The 27,697-nt window shown below is 37.8% G+C and overlaps 1 protein-coding gene across 1 annotated transcript in view; it reads right to left on the reverse strand.

The window, feature by feature from the left end:
* Nucleotides 1–6,611: 6,611 nt before the first annotated feature.
* The window catches only part of CCDC25 (coiled-coil domain containing 25), a 37,916-nt gene continuing 16,830 nt past the window's right edge, over nt 6,612–27,697 (reverse strand). The window contains 7 exon segments of the mRNA XM_078149821.1: nt 6,612–10,421; nt 13,283–13,328; nt 18,363–18,565; nt 18,862–18,965; nt 22,021–22,096; nt 22,546–22,597; nt 26,156–26,195. Coding sequence (XP_078005947.1) covers nt 10,392–10,421; nt 13,283–13,328; nt 18,363–18,565; nt 18,862–18,965; nt 22,021–22,096; nt 22,546–22,597; nt 26,156–26,195 — 551 coding nt within the window. The 3' untranslated portion in view covers nt 6,612–10,391.

The following is a 27,697-nucleotide window of genomic DNA, read 5'->3' on the forward strand; positions in this document are numbered from 1 at the left end:
ATGGATACGAGATGTTTTAGAAGTAGAAACAGGATGTAGTGACTAATTGACTATGTGGGGAGGAAGAGTCAAAGACTGAGTCCAATTTCAACATTAAGTGACTGGGAGATGGTAAATACAACTGAAAGAAATCAGGGAAGGCAGGTTTGGGAAGAAATATCCCACTGTGACCTCATACTCAGCACATCCAAGTGGAGAGAGCCTTTAGATAACTGGAGATAGGAGCTGTAGTTTGGGTGAATGATAAAGACTGAAGAAATATTTAAGCTCATCTGCAAATTGGTGATAGCTGGTGCTCTCTTAGCTGCTTAAGGTAGAGTATAATGAGAAAAAAGCAGGGGATTGAGGACTGAGCTTTAAGGAACATTCACAGGTAGGGCAAAGGATGGGTTATGATGTAGACAAGATACTTGTCCAGGAACGAGTTGGACCACGTGGCCTCTGAGGTCTCTTCCAACTCTGAGATTCTCTTAATTTGTAAACAAATTTATATTTAAAATATAAACTCTAATTGGTTTTTGAATGCACTTTCTTTGTGTATCATGGAGAACAAATCATGGGATCACAGAATCACAGCTACAGAGTAATAAGGGACCTCAGAGACTATCTAGGTCTCTACCCACTAAGTATATTTTCACTAGGAAAATTTTCTATATGTAAAAAAAAATAGGGGAAAAATAGATGTCAGCCTATATTCAACTGTCGAATCATCAATCAGAATTTATCAAGGGACTATTACATGCAAGGCGTTATTCTGGGTGCTGGGGATACAACAACAAAAATGAGAGCTCCTGTTCTCAAGGAGGTTACATTCTGCTAGGGAAAAGGTTCATCCCTCCAAGAACATAAACTTCCCTCAAGCTTCCTTAAGCCAGGCAGCTAAAAGAGAGATAATAAGGAACAAGGAAGACACAATTTTTCTCAGGTCAAGGCAAAGCCTAGCAAAGCTTTGTGCCCCAAAGGTTCCTCAAAACGTTATTCCAAGACATCTAATCTTGACTTCTAGTCCCCAGTCATGCCAGATGATAATTCAGGTGTTACAAAATTAATTGTTACAATACTAATGCAAAGCTGGATGGTGAATATATGACGTTCCCAAATGATGTGGCTGGTCTAGGCACTATAGAAGAGACAGCACTGGCCTAAGAGTCAGGAAAACTGGGATTAGATTCTCACCCCAAACTCTTAATAACTCTATGACTTCTGCCAAGTCACTCAACCTCTCTGGGCTTCAGTTACCCAATCTGTTAAATGGGGATAATAATAGCATCTACTGCACAACACTGTTATGAGGATCAAATGAGATAATATATTTCAAGTGCTTTGCAAACCTTAGTATCTGACAAAGGTTTTCATGAAATATATGCCTGTGGCCAAGATGAGCAGTGCTACATACACTTCAGCTATTATTAATATTACAATCAGGGAAGCATTTAGAATGGGAATGATACAAGAGACTTAGGTTTAAATCTTAGCTCATACTTTCATTATTTATTATTATTATTATTAATGAGTTTAGACAATCCACCTAAGTCTTTCCTAAATTTCACACTGTAAGATTCAATGTGTCAAAACTTCATTCCACATAGTAAGACTATTTGGGTAATTGGTTTAGCCATCCATCTAATCATAGGCCCCCTTCACTGGACTTGTCTCTAGTCACTGATACTCTGCCTGGAATCATTCAATGATTAGCATACTCCCACCCTGACAGAGTCTTTTTCCAATGATTCTGAACCCACAACAGCCATTGGATAAATACCATTCCTCAACCCATACTGTCCCCCTCCAGATCTACCCATCTCTTCCACTGCGCTGTGGTTCTCATTTGCTCTTTCCCCACATGCCCAATCTTATGCCAAGATCTGTCCTTTCTCCCTTCACATCTCATATACATCCCTTTCTCTTAATTAACAAATCCAATGGCCTTTTCCCAATCCTCATTTTCCTTGATCTCTGCAACCTCTGACCCTGCTGATCACCCGCTTCTCCTTGATACTCTCTTCTCTCTAGGTTTTCAAGACCTCTCCTGGTTGTCTTACAATAGTAAGATGGACACATCTGACTGTTCCCTTTCAGTCTCTTTTGTTGGACATCCACCTAGAATAGATCATGTCCTCTAACTATGGGTGTTAATCAGAATTCCGGCCTGGGTCCTCTTCTCTTCTCCCTCTATATGACTTCACTTGGTAATCTCATCAGCTGCCATGGATTTAATCACTATCTCTACTACCGATGTTTCTCCAATCTACTTATCCTGTCCTAATTTCTCTGCTGACCTCAATTTCAAATCTCCAACTGCCTTTCAGACAGCTCCAACTGGATGTCCAGTAGACATCTTAAAACTCAACATGTCCAAAACTGAACTCATTAGCTTTCCCCCTAAACCCTCCCCACCTCCTACCTTCCCTATTACTGTTGAAGGCAACAGCATCCTCCCAGCCCCGCTGGCTCACAACCTTCGTGTCATCCTCAATTTGTCTCACCCCAACAGCCAATCTGTTGCCAAGGCCTGTTGACTTCATCTTTGCAATATCTCTCCAATACACTCCTTTCTCTCCTCTGACACTGCCACCACTAGCACAGGCCCTCATCACCTCACACCAGGACCACTACAATAGTCTACTGATGGTCTGCCTGCCTAAAGTCTCTCCCCACTCCAATCCATCCTCCATTCAGCCACTAAAATCACATCACACATACACACTCACTCTCTCTGTCTCTCTTCCCAATCCACCTCTGCCAATTCAATACAGTGGCTTCCTATCCTCTTTGGCATTCCAAGCCCTTCATAACCTCCTCCCCTCCTACCTTTCCATTCTTCTTACACCTTATTCCCCAGCATGTACTCTGATCCAGTGACACACTGGGCTCCTTGATGTTTCACAAACAAGACACTCCATCTCTCGGATCTGAGCAATTTTCTGTCTGTCCCCATGCCAGGAATGCTCTTCCTCCTCAATTCTGCCTGGCTTCCCTGACTTCAAGTACCAACTAAAATCCCATCTTCTACCCTTTCCCAACCCCTCTTAATTCTAGTGCCTTCCCTCTATTAATTAGTTGCTATATATCCAGTCTATAGCTTGCTTTGCATATATTTGTTTGCATGTTATCTCCTGCATTAAATTGTGAGCTCCTCGAGGGCAGAGACTGTCTTTTGCCTCTTTTTACCTCCAGCGCACGATACAGTGGCTAGTACATAGTACATTAATAAATGTTAATTGACTGACTCTCTACTCCCATAGCCACTACTCACGCAGGCCCTCATCACCTCATGCTTTAGACTAATGAACAGCCTGCTGGTTGGTCTCCCTGCCTCAACTCTTCCTATTCCAGTCCATCCTCAGTTCAGCTGCCAAAGTGACATACCTAGAGCATAGATCTGACCATGATACTTCCCTGCTCAATAAATTCCAATCCCTCCCTGTTATCTCCAGGATCAAATATTGCATCCTCTGTTGACATTTCAAGCCTTTCAGAACCTGGCCCCTTCTTAGCTTTCCAGTTGCTTTTCCTGGAACATAAGCTCCATTTCTCTCAACTCCCACCTGTTCAGAAGCTATTACCCATGTCTGATTTCTGGCTTCCTTCAAATCTTACCTCCTGCAAGAGGCTCTTCTGAATTCCCACCATCCCTCGCCTCTAAGGTTACCTCCCTTTTGTCCTATAAATACTGTATCCATGTGCATAATTCTTCACACGTTGCAATCCCTGTTAGAATGTGAGCTACTTGAGGGCAGGGATCTATCTTTTGTATCCCCAACATTTAAGCACAGTGTCTGGCCCATATTAAGTATATAATAAATGCTTGTGAACTGTCTTATTAATTCCATCTTCATATTATCTATGCAAAAAATTTGCTCAACTAATAATTTAAACAAAATTTAAAGAATGTTTAATCCACATAACACAACAAACCCCTTTAAAAAGTTCAATATGATGTGACATAAAATCCAAAAATGGAAATAATAAAACCTGGACTTAAAAGTCAAGAAATATAAATTACAATCCCACTTACTAACTTTGAGATGATGGGCAGATTACTTACCCTTCTCAGAACTCTTTCCTCTTTCCTTTTCTGTAAAATGGGCATACTGCTGCTGGCACTACCTATGTGTGAGGTCACTCTGAGGAAAGCTCCATGCAAAACCTCAAAGCATTGTATAAATGAACCCATAGTTTAAAAGTTAACACAATCACCGGCAGCAATGAGAATGACGAGCTCTCCAGGACTAGTGAGGTTCACTGGACTTGCTGTACTCAGACCACACCCAGAACATTGCCTTCAGTTCTGGGCACTATACGTAAGCAGGCTTTTACAGGATTAGGATGGTGAATGCCATAGGAGGATCATTTGAAAAGACTGAAGAACTCAGCCTGTGGAAGAAAAGATTTAAAGGGGACCTCATAGCTTCTGTCATGTGGACGAGTGACTAGACTTGTTCCATTTGGGCCATGATAGAACTATGAACAAAGGGTCTAAGTTGCAGAGGAGCAGATTTAGCCTAGATTTAAGGGAAAAGGATCCCCTCAGAGCTCAAGTGAAACATGCAGCCTTGGGCTGAGAATCTCAAGCTCCAAAGGCTGAGCTTTTCTCATGCCCACTCATCCTCACTGGCGTTACCTGGCCTGTGGGATTTATCACTAATAAACTTTTCCTCTGGCTGGAAGATTTGCGTTGAATTCTTTCAGACAGGGCCTGGCGTTGCCATCTTGGGGTTCCAGCAGTGCCCCAAACCTCTAGACCTCTTCATATGGTTCCCTGACCGGAAATAACTGCCAAATCTCAAACTCTTCTTCAGCCATGACTGGCCCCTACTCGGGAGGCCGCTTCTACTCAGGCCTTAAGCAAGGGCCTCACCCCAGCCTCTACTTCCAGAGAGAACCCAGCTCAAGCTCCGGACGAGGTCCTCAACTCAGTGCCTCCTCCCCAGACCTCTACTTCTGATCAGACCCCTACTCGGATTCCAGACAAGGGTCTCGCTGTGGCTTCTTCTCCCCTGATCCCTCCCCCTCCTCCAGTGTCAGATTCCTTTCTTCTAGGGTTGGAGCCATCAACTTCCAGATGACTGCTCATGCTGTATACCAAACCAAGGACTCTAGCCTGCTGAACCCGGCATCAGCTGTTTTTTTGAAGTTTGACCCCTCCAACGGGACCCAGAGAAGCAGGGACGGCTCTACCCCCCCCTGCCAGCAGGATGCAGTTTCAGAAGCTGAGACCTTCGCCCCTTTCACCAAAAGAATTTGGGTCCAATTCGTTTGAGGGTGGGATGATGGGGTGTGGCCCAAGCCGAGGTCTTTGCCCCTTGCCCCAAAGGGAATCTGATTCTCTTTTGTCTACAGGCCCCAGCCCTTATCTCCCTTTGAAAGCCCTAGCCCCACCTTTTTAATATCATTCAGATGCCTTTCAGTTCCTTCATTGTCTATTCAATCTCTTAGACAATCCAATCAAATTCTCACCCAGATCCTCCTCTGGCCACCCAAAGTCACTTTAGTACATGAGATCTACCCTGTCTCCCATTCAGACACTGAGAATCTCAAGCCCCAAAGGCTGAGCCTTTCTCATGCCCACATTACCAGGCCTATGTGATTTATCACTAATAAACTTTTCCTCTGGCTGGAAGAAAAAAAAAAAAGAAACATGCAGCCTTGGGAAGTAGTGGGTTCCCTCAGTAGAAATCTTCATGAAATACCTGGAGGACCATTTGATAAACTTATTCAACCAGTTCTGAATTCAGGTACTGTCACCTCATCTGTTCATCTTGGCCACAAGTATGTATTTCATGAAAGCCTCTGTTAGATGCTTAGCTGAAATCCAGATACATTAGGTCCATCGCAGTCCTGACTCACTATTCTTCTCATCTTGTTCAAAAAGGAAACAAGCTTACAGAATCTCAATTTAGAGGCCCGAGACCAGCCCATTCAATCCATACCTGAGTAAAAATTCCCTCCAAAACATGCTTTGTATCCATACTCTATGACCCAGAGATTCTACTTGCTACTTATGTAACATAAGTAAGTTTTAACATTTATTCTTTAATCTCATAAGGAATGAGTTGCTAGGTAGGGGGGCAGGGAATGGTATATTCAGCAGCAAAAGTGATACAAAAAACAAATGTTACCAAGGAAAATAAGCTTTTGTAAGGGGGGTATAGGGGAGATGAATGGTTAGCCTGGAGATTTGACAGGTTAGGGAGGAAAACCAAGGAAGGTTATATAGTTGTCTTCAAGTAACTGAAGCACCTTCATGTAGAAGAAAAATTAAATTTGTTAAAGGGCGTTAATAGGTGCAATGAAGTGGAAGAAGCAGATTTCAAATCAGTGTAAAGAAAGGCTTCGTAATCACAATAGCTTTCTGAAAGTGGAATGGACCACTTCAGAAAGCAGTGAATTCTCTTTTCAATGGAGGTTTTGAAGTGAAGTCAGATGTTGTCAGGGTTGTTACAAAAGGAAGAAGTTGAACTAGAGAACATGTGAGGTCATTTTCAACTTTCTAAGTCTATGATTCTATGAAATGGTTTTGCTCTATTCCTCTTTGCTTCCAACAAGTATTCACTTTATTGGAGAGTAGAGTATGGGTGCAAGGGAGTCCCATAAACAAGCTAACAAGGTTCTAATGAAACTAAAGATTTTATTTGAGTTTTACACACCAGCCACTTAGAACTAGAACATGTTGGCTCTCAACTGAATGGTCAAGCTGCCTTGAGTTTGCCATTTTGTCTGAGGGTACAAAATTGGTGAATTTTCCATTTTACACCTGGAGTACAGTTTAGCCCAATGTCTTTCGTGGAGGCATTTTCAGACTTCAGAAATTAACCTAATCACCTCTATGTAAGGTACAGTTGAAATTGTTTTTTTAACATAGTAATAAGACTGGGTTTCCAGCAAAATAACCAAGTCACAGGAAGAACTGAGAAACTATCCAGGTCTTTTATCTTGCTATCCTGCTCAGAAGCCCTCCTTATTTAACCATTATACTGTGGGAACCAAGTTTCATCTTTCTGATTGATGAAAAGCTGAGAGGAATAGTTTTAGCTTTGAACTAGAGGGTAAAAGTAGCTATCAAGGCTGCTAAAACTGTCATCCTCTCAGTCTTAAACTTGTTCTAAATATAGTTCACACCTTTCTTGAATGATGAAAATAAGTGTTTGGGCTTAAACAACCTGCTGAACTAGAGGCTTCGGAGTAAAAGAACATAATGGAGAATGAAAAATTTCCACCAAGGCCTTTATCACCTGTACCATGAGGAGATTCTCCCACAGATGAGATCAAATAAAATTCTCAGATTGTTCATCTGGATAGAATGCCAGTTCCTGGAGGGCGATTTATCTTCTACTAAGGCACTGTAATCACCCCTTCCTTCCCTCCCTCCCACCCCCCACATATACACACAAGTCCCTGTAAGCCTAACCAACCCCAGACCAGCTAGGGTGGATATAATACAATGTAAATGTAGAGTCTGAAGAATACAATACTCCAAAGAATACTGGAGGGCAGGAATAGACGGAAAAAAAAACAACTTGAGATACTAATGCACCTAGTGTACTTGGCCACTTAGCAACCAATTACATTACTGAAGCTGGTGGCAGAGTTATGAAGATTTATGAAGAAGCCAGAAGGTACTGATTGAGACTGGAAGCTCAGGGGAACAAAGCAAGGTGCTGAATACTTGAGAAAGAGTAGAAGCTAATCAAACAATTTCTGTGGTTAGAATCCAAAGGATACCTGAGAAAGTATGATCAGATTGCTTCAAGGAGAACAATTTTGAACTGAATCTGTAGGGTGGGCCTGAAAACCTGAAAGACAAAGATCTGGATTTCCTAGAAACAAAAGGAGCTGATATATTCTAAGTCTTGGACTAAAGAACAGAAGTAATTTGGACCATTCTTCCATCGAAAAACTATAATGATCCTAAGGGTAAAAGATAGAGAGGTGAGATCAGCTGTCTAAAAAGACAAAGAAAAAGGGAATTTATTACAGTTTTAACCTGGCAAAATGAACAACATGAATCTATGTAACTACAATTTACCTCATCCGCGTAGTCTCCCATACTGAAAGTTCTAATTTAATCCTAACTCTGATGTGAAAGCCACCTTGGCTTCTCAAAGGCTACATGAGCAGAACAAGCTCTGACAGCTTCTACCCAAGATGAAAAGGCTTTAAATACAGGCCTAGAATCCTACTTTTCTGTCTCATTTGAGAAAGAAGTTGGCTAAATTTGGAGAGGCTCATCACCAGAAAGTGAGTAGACAAGGTTTTGGCCAGACGAACTCACGTTGGAAATATCTACACCAATGAAATCATTTATCTTTTGGAATATTAATGGATATAACTTCAATATTCTCCTCAAACTAGTAAAAAGCATCAATATGCACTTCAAATTGGTAAACTACATTTTTAGTATAAAAGTAGACAAAGCAGGAAAAAGGTCATGGAAGTAAAAAGAGAGACATTCTGTATCCTAGGGTGTCAGTTAAAAAGAGAAATTCCTTGGGTAAAGGGTGTGAGGAATAGCACTGGAAAGTAATTAAAGACAAATAGTAAAGAAAACCAGAATTGTTTGGACCATAGTATGTTAGCTGGAAAGTACCTTGAAGCAGCCAAGGACACGTCAATATGTGATAGATGAGAGCAGGACTCCCCACCTTTTAAACAATACCATAGGTACTTGGAATATCATTGCACTTTTGTATTCAATGATGATATCTTATTCTTTTCTAATGGTAAAACACTGTGTTTAGAAGAGAGAGAAGATTAATAGGAAATCACTACTTTCTAGAAGCCCCGTTCCCAAGTTCTGCCCAGGAATTTGGAATGACATTAATTTTTCCTGTCCTATTTGCACATCACCTTGGAAATACAAAAAAGGTCTTCCAAATCACTCTGCCCAACTGGCCTCTAAAGATGCTCAGAACTGCTTTAAGTTGTAGTACTTCTTCTAGGTTAAGGCTTTTCTGGCCTAGGGCACAAGGTCAGCAAGTCTGGGCAGGCACAGACTAAAAGGTAAACTTACTTAGGCTACTGCTACCTTGCAGTTTTTGTTTTCTCTTTCATTGTTTCTATAGGACTAAAATCACTAAAGTCATTAAGACATAAAATGGTGTAATTCTAAGAACCTACATAAAAATTGCCTAGGCTTTTATTCCAGATCAAGGGAGAAATCTAGAGTCTGGTGTTACAACTATAAAGAGCAATCCTACTACTTCAAAACAACAAAGCTGGCCCATTGATTGTTCAACTCTTTAAATTTCCAATTTTTTTTCTGGTATCATACCTGCATTGTGCTACATCCATTGGGCAGCCCTAAAGACAAGGCTCCCCTTTGAAATGAGGATTACAGCCCTAGAAAGAGGTTTGGACAGCACCACCCTCCCACTACTATGTTCTCTAGCTGCTCTTAGTGAATCCCCAATACTATCATCACGCTTTGGTTGCCACAGGGTTTTTAAAATAGATCCTGAAGCATATTCAGAGAGGACAGAGATCACTGCACTTAAAAAACCCCAGAAATAAGAAAGGACTTTTGGGTGGATGGCATGCCTCATTAAACCACACTAGGGCAAATATGACTGAGGTCTCAGATACCCCAATGTTAAGAAGAAAGCCTAGAATCTGTAATGTGTAGCCAGAGTTGAGTGTCTGCCGATGCAAACTGGCATGAATCCCAATCTCAAGGATCACCGACTGTTCCTTTTAATGTAATAGTATTATGATGCTCAATGGATGACTTCCCTTGTCTTAAAAAAGCTAGAACCCGGAGTTTGACTAAGAGATCACAGGATCACTATGCTGATAGGGTAAGAAATGACAAGAGAACATGCATATTAAATCTTTTCTTGAACAAGGTGAGCAATATAAAGAGTAATCAAGTCTCTCTTAATTACCTTAATTCAAAAAAACATAGGTCCAAATTCCTGTCATTTCAAACCACATATGTATCCATTTGTAATTGGTGAATGTGAGAAAACATTCTCCCCAAATGCCCCATTCTACTATACAAAACATACACAGGGTGTGAATTTTACAAAATAGGCGGGTCTTCTATGACATGTTTTTTTCAGGGAAATAACATGGCAATACAAATACTTCCCCAAATTAGTTATTCTGGAAACCTATCCCAAAAGCAAGGAGAGCCAACTCTCATGAGGAGCCAAGACATGTTCTTCTGGTACAAACATTTCCTCATTCTTAAAGCTACATACTCGCTGTCTCCAAGCTCCAGCGCTATACATGGGATCATTTTCCACAAACAAAAATTGAATCAAGTTCCCAAATCTCCAGAGTTAATGATATTCATGTAGGTTTTAGGTGAGTTTTTTGGTATGCAGAACACATCTGAACAGCAAAATGTCTGTATCTGTCCAAAAATTGACAAAGTCCATTTTCTTCATTCACATGAATTCATCTGAATCATTGCCATCCTGTGAAAAGAACAGTAAAACCATTATAGTAGTCTTGAAAATGAAGACTTCCAAATTTTTTTAGTTCACAATTTAATTTTTTGTTTTTAACCATCCACATACCCCTCTCCTCCTTCCCTGGTTATTCAGAGGCAATTAAACAATCTTTATCAACTCCAAATTACTCCAACTGGGCTAGTAGCCATTTTCTAGGGTGGCAAAAGAGGTCAGGTGACTGTAAGTGAACTTGTGTGCTCCAAATTATCAAAGGCATTACCTAGTTTAACACTAGACAAAGTGTACTGTGACTTTTTAAAATCGAACACACCAGAATTTTTCCAAATAGGTGTCATGCCCTTTCAAAGTAGTTACTGTGATAAAGCCCATACATCCTTATTCCAAATATTATGACAGCTAGGTAGAATAGGGGATCTGGAGTCAGGAAGGCCTTGGTTCAAATCCTGCCTCAGACACTTACTAGCTTCGAAAATGAGGATAACAATAGCACCTAGCTCACAGGACTGTTGTAAGGCTCAAAGGAAATAACATGTGAAGTGCTTCATAAACTTAAAAATACCATACAAATGCTAGCTATTATTATTGTTATAGTGTTATTTTTCAAAAATATTTCTAGAATTCTTCTTTGGAAACTCCCTTTAAGGCCTGTATTATACACTTTTGAATATCACCCTGACTGTACACAGGAAAAATATATCATGTGTCAACTCTGGACATACAAATATAAAAGGGAGAATAATATAGGTATTTGTTTGACATATAGACTCAGCGAGAGATTGTAGCTTTTTTCTGGAGATATTATGAGAAGCAAATTGATTTTCTATTGTTCATTCAGGTACCAAACTGAAATAAAAGTGTCACCAAAGCTGAAGACAACCTTAAATGCAGGGCTTACATAATCTTTTATAGGCCAACTTCAAACAAACTGACAGACTAAAAGTTTTTAATTCAAGAGATTTAACTGATGAAAATTCCTTAGAGGTTAGATCCTACAACTGGAGCTTAGTGGTGCTTTTAATTACTATTGGTCCATGTCTAAATGCTTCTGTTGAGCTCAGTAAATGTTTTAACATAGCAATCAGATTTGTTGCTGTTATTTTTGCCACCTATTTATAAGATAAGGCATGGAGGAGTTAAGGGTGGGAACGGCACAATAATTCCTTGTGCCCACACAATTTGAGATGTTAATTAATTTGGTTCAGTTCTTTTTTGGAAACCTGAACCAGATTCAAACCTGCTACACAGGATCAAGCCTGGCAACCCCTACAAAAGGAGGAAGCACAAGAGAAGCACAAGGATGGGAAGAAGGGAGAACAAGGAGAGGAAGGGAACAGAGGAAAGAGGATCATGAAGGATAATATCCCTTGCTCTATAAGTGATATTTCTTAGCATGGTGGTTTTAAACATCTGTCACTAATCAGATGAGATCTGTGCACACATATTAAAAGTTCCAGATTAATTACGACACAATGTCCAAAAGTTTTTATTCACTAATGCTTGGCACCAAAATCTTTACGGTCACAACACAAGTTGGGATCCAGATTCTGATGAAATTCAGCCAGAAATATGCTTTATACAACAAATAACAAAGAGCTTTTATAAACAATGTTGACTTTGGACTTGGGAATTTCAGTAGGATAGTTTCGAGAACTCCAAGCACAGGGTCCCCAAAGTGATAAATATGTATTACTTGTGACATCGATATTTTGTATAAAAGCAGCACCAGGGGCATGCATAGACCCTTAACTAGGAGTTCTAATATAACTCTCTACCTTGGGTTTGAAACTAACTTTCTGATCCAAATGTGTGTTAGTGCTTCCTAACAGCAGATATGAGACTATTGGCCTTATTAATCTTTCAGAAGTAAAGTTGTTAACATGGTCTTAAATACTTTTTATAAATGGCTCTAATATTTTACCCAGTGGTCAAAAACACACAAATAAAATTACTAAAACACATGCCATAATCTTACAAATGCTTCTTCTAGAAGCATTAATTTCAATGTTTTGCAAAGGACATAAATTGTTAAGCAACCCCACCTCTAGAAGTTTCAAAAGAAATCCTGGGAAAGGCAATTCTTATGGGATTCTTCAAGTCTCTGACAAAAGTTACAGGCACTGTATTTTACAGAATGTTTCCCTCATAGTATGTGAGACGATTAAATAGTGCAAATATTATGATCTTCATCTCAAAAAGAAACTGAAGTTTAGAGAAGACAGTAACCTGCCCTAAATAAGAGTGCTAATTAGTCACAGAATTGGGATTCAAAACCAGTTCTGCTGACTATAGGTTCATTTCCTTTTCTATCTAGCAGTTGTGTTCCTTCTCCAAAAGGCATGGTTAGCACAGGTAGAGTACAGAGCATGCTTTCTTTTTTGTTCTGGCTGGAATTTATAACCCCAAGAGTTAAAAAACCTCCTTTGGGTAGCAAATGAATGTAAGCATTAATACTGCTACTGAATTTTTTTAGTTTAGATGAAAATTTTGTTTCTGAATTTACTTCTAGGAAGAATATGCTGCCACATGGGTATAGAAAAAATTAAAAAGATAAATAATAAGCATTCTTGTGTGACCAAGGCAGGGAAGGGCAGGGGGAAAGTAAACAGAAAAGGCCCTAAAAGATCACTTACAATGGACATCCATAATAATTTCATTTTTAAAAGTCCTATAGGGAGAAGCAAAGATTAAAAGTGAGGCTTAAAGATAAAAGAATCCAGCCCTGGTGTAAAACAGATGCCAACTAGTCTGTAAGAAGAATATAAATCAGGGATATCACCAATAAGAATTCAATTATTCCTAAATGAATTATTTTAAACCAAGCTCACTTAAAGGTATGATATTAAAGCAAACAACCTGGAATATACCTGATTTGAAGACATATTCTCAGACTTCATTAGTGAAGAATAACTCCTAGAAGAGAAAAGATATTTCAAGCAGTTAGGGTTTCTCTGGAGAAAGGGGATGCATTTATTTTTTAAAACATGTATATTTTCTATTTTAGCATTGGCCTAGACATAAACTATAAGTAAAAACGAGTTTAAAAAATGCTGTTCTCACATATGCTATTGTATTGTATACTACTGTCACATGTTACTACTCTATAATCAAAGACAGCATTTCTAAGGCACTGGAAAACACTGAAACGATAAAAGAACTGCTTACATTTCCAAGGCAAGTGGAAAGAGGAGAAGACTAAAAATACCCTAAAGCAGTTGGGAAGACAATCAACCAACCAACTAAAAATTACTCAACACTGCAGGTGGTAGGTACAAAAAGAAGTATAAGATATGCTTCCTAGCCTGTAGTAGGGGAGATAGGACTCATACACATAAAAAAAAAAGATAATAAATAATAATTAAGTACTAAAATATGTGTTACAGAAATTCAAAGAATGGATATATCAGTGGTGTGGAATGATTAGGGAAGAAATGGGATTTGGGTCAAATTTAGCAGAGAGGATTTTAGCCCAGCAGAGTCATGAGGAAATATGTAAGGAGTATAGTGGATCTAATGCTGCACTGAGAATAAGAAGACTCTCACTCCAGACACTTACTCTAGCTGCATAATCCCTGGGCAAGTCATTTAACCATCCTGGGCCTCAGTTTCCTCATCTGTAAAATGGGAGAGGGGGGAGTGAGAGAGGCTGTACTTGACCTCTAAGGTCCCTTTCAATTCTGGATCAAAGTTCATGGGAGAAATGAGTGGAAAATTAAGTCTGGATCATAAAATCCAGAATTAGAAAAGGCCTTAAGAGATAATCCTCACTTCACAGACAAAGAAACTGAAGCCCATAAAAGTTAAGTAACTTACAGTTAAGTGACACAGTCACAAAGGCATCAATCAGGTAACAGAATTGAGATTCAAATCAAGTTACTGACACCAAATCAAATGTTCTTTCCATTAAGCTCAGATAAAAGCAAGAGAATAAGTTTTGGAAATCATGGAAACTTTCCAATGGATGCAAATAGCAAGTTTTCTTTTTCTTTTTTTTTTATTATGAACTTAACACTAAATAAGGTGAACATTTACATATGAATATAGTAAAATAGAAAAAGAGGATTGTATATGAAGCTGCAAATTTGTAATATGAGCAACTTGCTTTTTTAAGTATGTAAGCTTAACATGCTATTTTCAAAGCTGTACTGTTTGTTACATAATGATCTTTGTTCTGTTCTTTCTATGTGTTTTTTAAATGCTTCAGTGTCCTCTTTTTCCTTTTTTAAATTTAGTTAACCCCACTGATGCTTCACCTTGACCCAACATTACCGCTATATTAGGCTATCCCAAAGAGAGGACAGCAGGCAATGACCAATCTGTACAAAAATATTTACAGCAGCACTTTTTGTGGTTGTAACAGACTGAAAACAAAGTACAGCACAGAACAGTTTGGGAAAGGCTGAACAAATTCCAGTATGTAAATGCAATAGAATATTATTGCACTGTAAGAAATGACAAAAAGTATGGATTCAAAGAAACTTAGGAAGATTTCTATAAACAGATACAGAGTGAAGAGAACCTAGAGTGATTTATACAACTAAAATAATGCAAAGGAAAGCAATTCTGAAAGACTTAAGAATTATGATCGTGAATAACTAAACACAACTTCAGAAGACTGGTGAAGCACGCTTTCTACCTCTTTGATTTTTTTGTTGTTGTTTTTTGCTTTCTGGTGAAGCAATTGGGGTTAAGTGACTTGCCCAGGGTCACACAGTCAGGAACTGTCAAATGTCTGAGGCCAAATTTGAACTCAGGTCCTCCTGACTCCAAGGCCGCAGCGCTATCCACTATGCCCCCTAGGTGCCCCTCTTCCCACCTCGTTGGCAGGGAGGTAATAGATTAGAAATGCAGAATGAGATAAACATTTTCAAACATGACTAATGTGTGAATTTGTTTTGTTTGACTATACATGGTATATGGAGGGGCTTCTAGAGGATGGAAAGCAGTTAGGGCAGAAGTTAGTAGGTACTCGGTAAGAGAGATCCGAGAGAAAAGATCATCAATGACAAATTATCATATATAATCCTCTTTTCATCTCTGTAAATTGAAATGCTCACGTTTGTTGATATTTGTGGTCATAATCAAAATGTATTTTTGAAAGAAAAGTAATTCTGGACATTTTGATTACATGGAATTGAAATGTTTCTGCACAAACAAAATTAATGAATCTATGATAAAAAGAGACAGTCAAATGGGAAAAAAATCTTTGTATCAAAATATTTAGATAAGGATTTTGTATCTAGGATAAATAAACCACTAACATATATAAGACCAAAAACCATTCCCCTATAGGTAAATGGTCAAAAGATAAAAATAAACATTTCTCAAAAGAACTGCAAACTATTACCAATCATATGAAACAATTCTCCAAATCATTAATAAGAGAAGTGCAAATCAAAACAACTCTGAGGTTTCACCTCACACCAAACAAAGTGGCAACAATGACCAAAATATGGGAACAGTCAATGCACTACTATAGACTGTTGGTGGAACTATGAATCAATACAACCACTGTGAAGAGCAATCTCAAATCATGCAAATAAAATCACTAAAATGTCCATACCTTTTAATCCAGAGAGTCTACTACTAAGCATACACCCTAAGGAAGTCATTTATAAGAAATGCCCATATGCACCAAAATATTTACAGCAGCACTTGTTGTAGTATCAAAGAACTGGAAACAAAACTGTGGCCCATTAACTGGGGAGTGACTAAACAAATCGTAATACATAAATGTAATGAACTATTATTGCGCTATAAATAACAACAAATATGACAAATACAGAGAAGCATGGAAAGACTTGTATGAAATGGTGTTGAGTGAAGTAAGCAGAGACATCAGAAAACTGCATTTAAAATTACAAAAAACAAGCGTGGCCCAAAATAGAGATCTGAGAAGACACTTCTACTCCTTTATAGACATGAGAGGTACACAGGCATAGAACACTGCATATACTTTCATAGTTTTTCACTGTATTGATCAGTTTTGCAGATTGCCTTTTGTCTTCTTTTTATTTAAAACAAACAGTCTTTGTTATAAGATGGCTTCTTGGGTGGGAAGAGTGAGGGATACAAACAAAAATCAATTAAAAATTACTTCAAAAAAAAAAGAAAGCTAAGAAACACTTGGACAACATGACTAGGTAGTACAAGCCCAAAATTCCTGGGAAGAGTAACAACATGAATGATCCTTTAGGAAGATCAGTCTAGCAGTGGTGTACAAGAAGGACTGGAGAAGGTAGAGAACAAGGCAGTGAAATTAGTTAGGAGACTACTGTTAATAGTCCAGAGTGAGGACCTGAACTAAAATGCTGAAAGTGAAAATGACAAGAGCTGCGTCTAAGAAATACCTAAAAAGAAAAAAAATTAACAATTAATCATATGATGGATTTAGAAGATAAAGGAGAAGTCAAATACAATGTTAAAGTTACTAGTCTAATATTACAGAAGAACAATGCTGACACTGAAATGAAGAAGTTGAGAAGTGGAGCTTAATTGTGAATGATAAATATGGTTTTATACAGGACAACTCTGAGGGACAGCTAAAGAGAGATGTTCTAGAGACAACTGGAAATTAGACATAAGAATACAGGGGAGAAGTTAAAGCTAAAGATATAGATTCGAAAGTTATCAAAATAGAGATGAGAGTTAAAACTATTAAAGATGATCTTTCCCAAGGATTAGGAAAAAAGACCAAAAGGCTGAAGATAAGAATAGGTGTCACCAATATCATTCAATATGGTTTAGGCCTTATTTTTCAAATATACAAAGAACTTTGTCAAATTTCTAAGAATATGAGTCATAACCCAATTGATAAATGGTCAAGGAATATGAACAGGCAGTTTTTCAATGAAGAAATCAAAACTATATATAATCATATGAAAAAATTCTCTAAATATTATTAGAGAAATGCAAATTAAAACAAATTTGAGATATCATCTTACACGCATCAGTTGGCTAAAATGATAGCTACCCTTCAATTGTGGAATGGTTGAACAAGCTATGTGTATGATTGTGATGGAATACTACTTGATATACAAAATGATGAGTTGGTTGATTTAGAAAAACATGGAAAAACTTCGCCCTATGAAGGAAAATGCTATCCACTTCCAGAGAAAGAAGTGACAAATTGAAATATGCATAGCATGGTCTTACATATAAGTATTTATGTGTATGTGTTTACAGACATATACTTATATTTAAATATATATTTACGTTTAATTGTAGCGTTCTCTAGGATGAGGGGGGTGAGGAAAAGAATAAACTAAAAAGTGAACAGCAAGGGCAGCTAGGTGGTGCAGTAAATACAGCGTTGGCCCTGGAGTCACGAGGACCTGAGTTCTAATTTGGCCTCAGACATTTGACATTTATTAGCTGTGTAACTATGGGCAAGTCACTTAACCCCAACCTTGCAAAAAAAAAACCAAAAAAAAAAATAGAAAAAAAAAGTGAACAGCAGAGAAAAGAGAACAAAAGAAAACCCAGAAGGAAGCAGAGAAAAGCTAGGTAGTTTTGAAAATGTGTAATATTTTTTACATAGTTTTTCTTGAAATGGACATTTATTGTTTTATACTGAATCCTCTCTTATGTTCTGCTGTATACATGGAAAGCTTTTTTTTTCTTGTTTTGTATTTAAGTTTAAAATGAATAAAAAATGTTAAAAAAAATTCATCAGGGAATGAAGTTAGGGAAGGGCTAAAAGGTACCTCAGAGATCATGTAAGACCAGAAAGGTTAAACTTGTAGCCCACAGTCCAGAACCAGATTAAAATGTCATTGGCAAATGTTTAACAAAATAAATTAAAATACAACACAAAACAGATAATGTTGATTTGAAGTTTTATCCATTTCTTTGTGTTCTGGCAAAAGATCTAATCAAAACCCTTTATTTTACAAAGGAGAAAACTAGAAATCCACCTCTGAGGTCAGCCCCACAGTTCCAACTCACCTAAGTTCATCCATTTCCTTCTTCTTCTTCATTTCCTCTTTCTCTTTCCTCTTCATTTCTTGAATCTGGGCTTTCTTCTCATTCCTCTCCTCTCGGTCTCTGCATTCCTTTTCTGCTGCTAGGTCTGGGAAACGTTCCATTTTGGTCTTTTCTAATCGGTTCAGAATCTCATTTACTTTCTTCTCCACTGTTACAATTTTCACCTTGGTGAAGAAAAGGGAAATTGGGGTGGGGGTGGGAAGGAAAAGAAAGCTTTTTTTGTTCTTTGGAATAAGTTTCCTGCTTAAAGGTGGCTAGGTGAGTGGGGAGGGAGAAAATGTTGAGGAACCTATCCAGGGAGCCATCGGCTATTATATATATGTCACTCCCAGTTTATTTCCTTTTTTTTTTAAAACTTAAAACATAGTCACCCCTCAAAAACATAGTGAGTGCTAGATGGAAAAACTGGGTACTATACTCATACAAGAGCCTATTTCCTACTCATACAGGAAATACTTACATCCTTTTGCCTGTGAAATCCTATCTGTCCCACATCCATATCTGCTGTTTTCTTCAGGTTAGACCACGGTGTATATACCACATTAACATTGTTCATCTTGCAGCCTGACAAGAGAAACTTTTCTTCAGCATGTAAGGCAAGAAAACACTAGACAATGCCCTCAAACTTCCTATCAAAAATCACAAGCCAACAAGGATAAAGTTGAACACAATTAAACTAAAAATATCATCAAAATAACAAAATGTTAAGTTATTCAGGTATTTTTCCATTACTCACAAAATGACAGCTGATTCATTAATAAAATTACCACTAAATTATTGTACTATAGTAGAAAGAGCAATAGGGGCAAGAAATAAGAAAACCTGGGCTTTGGCCCAGACTCTGTTCTATGTGACCTCAGGTAAGTTAACCTCTCTAGCCCTTAGGTTTCCTCATATATAAAATGATGAAGTTGGACAAGGTGCTCTCTAAGTATTCTTACCTATTCTAACATTATGATGTACATTTGCAACCCCGTGACTAGCCAGCTCTGAGTAATGAAAGCTCCATGAATTACAGTCCTCGGGAAGAGATGGTTTCTCTACTTCACTTTTGTTTGTTCGTTTATTTAAAGCTACAATCAGGGCCAAAAGAAGATGAAGAACAAATTCCCCCATTTCTCCAGTGGGAAAAGTCTTTGTTTGTTCGTTTATTTAAAGCTACAATCAGGGCCAAAAGAAGATGAAGAACAAATTCCCCCATTTCTCCAGTGGGAAAAGTCTCAGCAGCATCAGGGAGAATAGGATGGCAGTACAGTTTCTGGGGCTGTGGGACAGTAGAACATGTTAGTCTTGAGGTGTCTGGAGTAATATAAGAGGTAGGAGAGTCTTAGGTGGTAAGCTAGGTGATATCTGTGCCTCTGCAGTATGAGGCACGCTGTGGGGGTGAGACTTGGGTTCATTAACTATCTAAGCAAATATGAACATGTCGTTTACCCTCTCTGGGCCTCAGTCTGGGCCTCTGTAAGTGAGAGGCTTAGATTAAATATGATTCTAGTTACGAATTTTATTTCCTATGCTAACTCATAAGCGCTGCTTTGATTTTGCCAGGCCGATTCCACCAGGATGAGAAAGAGGGGGTACAGAGAAAAAAAAGGAATGAAAAAAGAGTTCAGTATATTGGAAAGCTGAGTAGGCAGTCCATACAACGGTACTGGGAGAGAGGGGAGCCCTTCCTTCCCTTCTCTCTAGATCAGGGAACCAATGAAAAGGCTATACAGGATTGTAGAAGACTAGAAGAAAATTAGAGCTACCATAACTTTCACCAGTCATCCAGTGAATATGAAAAAGAGGATGAGAAAGAAATGAGAATGAAAGCCAAAGGATGAGAGCACATTTTTTAATTGGTAAATTTCACTGGAAATTTTTTCAAAATCCTGCTTTTTACCTACGAAAAGCTAAGTGTCCTAAAACAACAAAAAGAATTTACAAATTTGCAAAACAGAAAACAAGGGACTTTACACAGCTATTAACAATAAGGCAGTATATTGTAAAGAAAAGAACACTAGAGAACAGATCTGATCTCTAGACACTACACTTACAAACTGGAAATTCACTTAAGCACCCTGGGTAATGACTCTCTCATCTATAAAACAAGCTAAGACTACGTGATCTTTAGCAGAAATTCCTCACATAAAATCTTACTTAAAAGTATACTTTATTTTCTTGAAATATAGATTGTCTGGGAAAAGGTCCAAGAAAATGTAGGGAGGATAACTAGGTGACACAGTGGATAAAGTGCCAGGAGTTAGGAAAGACTCATCTTTCTGAGTTCAAATCTGGCCTCAGAAACCTAGTGTGTGACCTTGGGCAAGTCACTTAACCCTGTTTGCCTCAGTTCCTCATCTATAAAATGAGCTGATGAAGGAAATGGCAAACCACTCCAGTGTCTTTGCTAAGAAAACTCCAAATGGAGTCACAAAATGTCAGATATGACTGAAACAAGTCAACATCAACAACAACCACAACAACAAAGGAAAAGGAGGCTGCATATTTCAGGTATCTTTAAGGTCTCTTTCAGCACAAGGCCTATCATCTCAAAGACCTCATTTCTTCCTAACCAAGTAAAGGGTACCTCCTGATGACACCGGATGAACAGAACAAAAGGAGGTAGTGAAAGATAAATACATCTGCAAAACCCAATATTATCCTCTGACACTAGCTACACATCCTCCCACTTCCAAACCCCATTACCATCCCAAACTACATTCCTTTCCCACATCAAATCTTACTCTTTTACCCTCTTCTCATCAACTCCTAAGTCAACTCCAATAATATCTGTTCCCCCTGAGCTTCTTTCATACCTCAATTCTGCTCCTATAATTCAATCTGTCTTAACAAACTCAACTCCTAATTGACATCTTAATGTCCATCTACCTTCAGAATACATTAACCTGGAACCCTTTTATTCACCTCCTTAATTGTCAAGAGGTTGTAGCTAGAACATATCATGCCCTAACAAAACAATGGATGACAACATCATCTGATCTACTACTTCCTCTCAACTCAAAAGGAAAAAAAAAAAGTCAAAAAGTATACATGCATGAAAAGGGCAAGGGAAAGCAAGTGATCTTCAGCAATGGAATCTGATGACCAAATGGCAAACCTACAAATAAATGCTTCTCAAGCTGAGCTAATAATATTAACTTAGTGTACAAAAACCTTTTACAAATCACCTTAAAGACAGACTTTAAAAAAGCCTAAGGTAATCTTTCATTTCAGGCAAGAAAAATAAAGTGGGATGAATTAAGACACAAGGAAATGAAAAGTATATTCTTTTATAAGAAAAAACTACAGGTGCTTTTTATGTAGCAAAGCCAACATTTATAAAGGGTAAACTAATGAAGGCACACTTCCCATCATTTTTGTACATTAAAAATAGTGCATTTTGGGGCAGCTAGGTGGCACAGTGGATAGAGCACCGGCCCTGGATTCAGGAAGACCTGAGTTCAAATCCGGGCTCAGACACATAACACTTACTAGCTGTGTGACCCTGGGCACGTCACTTAACCCCATTGCCTAGCCACCCCCCCCAAAATAGTGCATTTTAAAAAAGAAATAGAAACATTCTTGGATATACATGGCTACTACAAAGTCTGAAAATGCCTCATGCAAAGATTACCTTGAATACTATTGGCCTTCACAAGGTGTGCACAATCCATCAGCACTTCCTTTGGAATGTCTTCTATCCTTTCCCCCTGGAACACAAACATAACCTAACTGGATGATGTGATTTTAATGCCGACCAAAACCTAAGCATGTGCAGAGTTCAGTATACCCTACTAGGTTCTATTTTATTCAATGAGAGGATTCTAATATAGCAGAGCAGAAAAAAGCAAAATTGACAGGAGCCCTAGGAAGTTTATCTTTTCATTCTCTCCAATTTTAGTAATTAACATGTTAAGTAAATTAACTGGAGAAATATGAATAACATGTGATGCTTCTCGTTGGGAAAAAAAAAATCACAGGATCATAGATTTGGAAGTGGAAAGAATTTTAGGTTATCTACACCAATGCCTTCATTTTAAAGATAAGGAAACAGGCACTGTAAAGTGGCAGAGACAGGATTCAAACCTCTTGATTCAAACCCAGGACTCTTTCCATTGCACCAAAAATATATATTTTTTAAAAAGTTGGCTCCAACTACCTTGTGCAGCCGAAGGTACACGTGAGCTGAAGACAGTTTGTCCACATGAAACCTACAAAAGAGGGAAATCATTTTTAAGAAGAGGCTTATGACTAGTATAAGCACAGTATGAATATAGAAAGAAGACTGGTTAGTATAATGGAAGAAAAAAACTGAATAGACAGGACATGACCATAACAGAAGTAGCCCAAATTCTTCAAGGCAATTCTCAAAACATTATCCATATGTCCCAAGTATATGTAGTACAGCTACCCCTCTTTTAAGTAATCCGTTAGAGATATAGCATCCATTAACTTCTCTAAATTTTCATCAACCTGTTTACATCTCCAGGCTATATGCACCCTCTTGAGGGTAATGAGCTTTACATATTAACTTTCCAATCAGCAAAGAATTACTGCTATTGCAAGCCTCAGCAGGTGCTCCCAGTTCTGGGGTCACCATATCCTGTTTACACATCTCTATCTACAGCCATCCATTTGCTTTGTGAATGATGATTCTGATCATATCCCATTCTCACTCTATCTTTCCAAACTGAAGTGAGTCCTGCCTTTTCTGAGAAACAATGACCTTCAAAAACACATCATGTTCCAAGTGGTGGAAACACCCCGATTCTGCACAAAGGTGAGATTATTATGCTGCTTATTCCAGTGCCATTCTTGCTGACACCTGGCATCTGAGAAGCAGCACAAGAGCAGGAATCTTGAGTAAACAGTTCATAATGATATCCAGATGCTCCCAGTGGATCATTACTCATCTCAGAACTCTCATTTTATCATCTTATATTGCATTATTCTTCCCACATAAGTTTATCTACTACTTTTCAACCCATTCACAGAATCAACATGAGCTCTTTCTGCTTATAAACATTCTTCATGGCATTTCACAACCCAAGAGAACTAAGTATCATCTACATAAACCTGGAAATTTCATTGTGAACTTCCCTTTCATGGTCCTGGCACTGATCCTTAAGGATTACTACCATAAACCATTCTCCACCACAAAAAAAAGGGACTTTTTCTTACTTTTTCTTTCCACTTCATAACCCAACACTTGTTTCTGTAATTTTACTTTTTAACCGTGTAGTTTATTTTTAGCATTTTTTAAAATTTTGAGTTCCAAGTTCTTCCCTCCCCTCCAATACCTCTCCCACCTACTGAAAAGGCAAGCAATGATATCAATTATACATGTAAAATTATGCAAAACATTTCCATATTAGCCATGTTGCACCACTCCCCCCTCCAAAAAAAGCAAGAAAAACAAAGAAAGTGAAAAAATTACACTTCAATTTACACTCAAGAGTTCATGATTTCTCTCTCTAGAGATGGTTAGCATTTTTCTTCATGAATCCTTTGAACAGTCTTGGACCACTGTATTGACCAGAGTGGCTAATTTTTTCCCAAGCGATCATCATTACAATATCGCTGTTTCTACGTACAATGATGTGGTTCTACTCATTTCACTTTGCATCAGTTCATATCAAAACCATTCCTCTCAACATTTCTTGCAGTACAATAGTATTCCATCACAACCATATACCACACCTCATTCAGCCATTCCCCAACTGATGGGCATCCCATCCATTTTCAATTCTTTACTACAACAAAAAGAGCTACTATAAATATTTTTTGTACAAATAGGTCCTTTTCCTTTGATCTCTTTAGGATACAGACCTAGAAGTAGTATTGCTGAGTCAAAGGGTACACATAATTTCATAGCCCTTTGGGCAAAGTTCCAAATTGTTCTCCAGAATGGCTGGACCAGTTCATAATTCCACCACTAGTGCATTAGTGTGCCATATTTTTCCCCTCCAGCATTTGTCATTTTCTTTTTCTGTCACATTAGTCAATCTGATAGACGTAAGGTGGTAACTCAAAGATGTTTTAATTTGCATTTCTCTAATCAATAGTGATTTAGAGCATTTTTTCATATGAGTATAAATAGCTTTGATTCCTTTTTCTGAAAATTGTCTGTTCGTATCCTTTGACCATCTATCAATTGGGGAATGGCTCTTATCTTTATAAATTTGACTCAGGTCCCTATATATTTGAGAAATTAAGCTTTTATTAGAGAAATTCGCTGTAAAAAGTTTTGTTATTACTTCACTGTCCATGGTATTTTTACCTAGTTTCCCTGATTATCCCTTTTAATTAGGTCTATTTTGGTTTTTCTTTTAATCTGAGATCATAATTGCTACCCCTGCCTTTTTTACTTCAGCTGAAGCATAATAGATTCTAGAATGCTCTAGTCACCTATATTTTAACTCTTTGTATGTATTTGTTTCAAGTGTGTCTCTTGTAAATAACATATTGTTGGATTCTGGTTTCTAATCCATTTTGCTCTTCATTTCTGTTTTATGGGTGAGTTCATTCCATTCACATCCATGGTTTCCCTCAATCCTATTTTCTTCTATTTAGCCTTCTCTTTCTCTCTCTTTTTATCCTCAGTCCTATTTTCCTCTTTTTACCTAGTCCCTCCTCAAAAGTCTGTTTTACTTCTTACCGTTGCCTCCTTTAATCTGCCCTCCCTTTTATCACACCTACCTCTCTCTTACCCCTTCCTGGCTTACTTCTCTATTGAGAAGTATAGATTTCTATACCCAAATGAGTGTGTGTATATATTCCTTCCTCTTTGAACTAATTCTGATGTGAGATTCAAGTGTTGCCCACCCCCCCAATTTCCCCTCCACTGTAAAACCTTTTCCTTGTGTGCCTCTTTAATGTAAGATAATTTTCCCCATTCTTCCTCTCCCTTTCCCTTCTCCCAAAGCATTCCTCTTTCTCACACCTTCCTTTTTTTTTCTTTTTTAGAGATCATTTCAACATAATCAACTCACACCCATGCCTCCGTCTATGTAGGCTCCTTCTAGCTGCCCTAATAATGATAAAGTTCTTAGGAGTTACGTGTATCATCTTCTCATACAGGAATGTAAACAGTTTAATTTTATTAAGTCTATTGTAACTTCTCGTTCATGTTCATCTTTTTATGTTTTTCTTTTGTTTTTGAATGTTGAATTTTCTATTCAGCTCTGGTCTCTTCATCAGAAATGCTTGAAAGTCCTCTATTGTCATTAAATATCCATTTTACCCCCTGAAGATTTATACTTAGTTTTGCTGAGTAGGTGACTGTTGGTTGTAATCCTGGCTCCTCTGCCTCCTAGAATATCATATTCCAAGCCCTCTGCTCCTTTAATGTGGAAGCTGGAAAGATGTATCCAAACTAATGGAAACAAATCTACACATAACAGGACTCTGTACATGCCATGCCTTTAAGTATCTTATACTCCTACTATCCTCACTGTTCATAGTGGAATGGTGATTATATTACTTAAGAAGAATGTTGGGAAAAAATAACACATTGGTCAAAAAAAGGCTCCAGAAAAAACAAAAAGACAAGTATGTGTTGATGTTATGATGACTGCCAAGGCTATAGCATCAGGAGAAAACCCGTCTTAGATAATGGTAGCAAAAACTGGGAGCTAGCATAGCAGCCAGCTATTTATAATTTAATCTACTTAAATGAGGACATGGGACACTAGCCTTGTTCTTAATCTGAGGTCTTATCTTGGATCATGAAAGTCTTAAGTTGGGTAGACTCTCAGAGAGTTACTTACCAAATATCTTCTGGCCAGCCATATTTTATTAGATCTTCATCTGAAGAAAACATGAGAGAAGGATAAGAAACATAGTCTAATAACCAGATATCATTTAATATTGGCCACAGTTTATAATACAAAAACAAACAAGCAAAAACCACTTGGGTTTTTCTATTTCAAGCATTTTTAGAGGTGGTAGTAGTAGTAAGCTATTTAAACCAATAGTACTCATGAGGTTGTTGTGAACTATGAGTAGTCCCCACAGTTCAGCAAGGAGGCCAATAAGCTAGCCCAACGTATGAGATGTTTGAACAAAAACTCCTTGAGGGCAGACACTATACATTTTATTCATCTTTGTAGAGCCCTCAGCACATAAAATGGTGCCTTGAACACAGCATGTTCTCGATAAATTTGGGTTGAATGTCTGAATGCACAATAGTTTCTGGTCAAAGTTCCCAGATAGAAAAGAAAAGTGATGAATATCTTCAAGTGACTTTACTGCTTTAAAACCAGGTGAGTTAATTTTTTAAATTGTGTTAATGAATTAGTTTTTTAAAAGATTAGAAAAAATGGTTAAAATTCTTTTTTATACAAGAATTATAAAAATCCATACTCTGATAGCAACAGCCCAAGACCCTGAACCCAAGAGCCTTGGGAACAGCAGTGCTTCTGGCCTAGTGACCCCTGCTATCATCTTGAGAAGCAATCTCTGCAGAAATGCAGGATAATTGTTCTGAAACGGGCTGTTGCTACAACTACTGAAGATCTAGAAAAGAAAGTTCTTGCCACCAAAATCATTGGCACTGTCAAATAGTTCAACATTAGAAACTAGCACTTTATCAGTGGACATTATGACATTAAAGAAAAGGTATTTTCTTCTACTTTGCTCTTTACCCTAAGGACCATGGGACTCTTCCATCAGACTTGCAGCTAAAATTTTCATATGTGTTTTCTCCCCCATTAGAAATGTGAGCTCCTTGACAGCTCTTTTATTTATTTTTATTTGTATCCGCAGCTCTTAGTACAGTGCTCTGCATATAGAAGTGCTTAATAAATGATTTAATCATTCATTCACTATTATATTTTAATTTATGCTTAAAGATATCACCATGGAAAAAGGCATTTGACTCCTGAGAGACATTCACTTAGCCTTTTTATAAAAGTTTTATAAATATCAAATATCCTGTTATCAACTTCCAGTTCATGTTCCTTCCAATATTCCCAATATCCAATTACCACGGTCATTTGCTAATTGCAGATGAAGAGTTCAGCATTATCCTAACATGGGCAATTAGCAATTCTTGCACCACAACACTACCTATAATAAATTATAAGGCCAGGAGTAAAGCATAAAAAAAAATTTTTTTTAAGTAAAGCATAAGAAATTTGTATATGGGTAGGTATGTATATATGTAAAAACCATCACATCTGAAAAAGAACTAATTGTTTTGCTTTGCAGATCAGATGATGGTTTACTTAGAGAACCCTAAAGAATTAGCTAAAAAATTAACTGAAATTCATAACTTCAGCAAATTATCAGAATATAAAATAAATCCATAA

Source organism: Phascolarctos cinereus, unplaced genomic scaffold, assembly GCF_003287225.1.
Source record: "Phascolarctos cinereus isolate Bilbo 61053 unplaced genomic scaffold, phaCin_HiC Scaffold_2;HRSCAF=192, whole genome shotgun sequence".
NCBI classification, from domain to species: Eukaryota; Metazoa; Chordata; class Mammalia; order Diprotodontia; family Phascolarctidae; genus Phascolarctos; species Phascolarctos cinereus.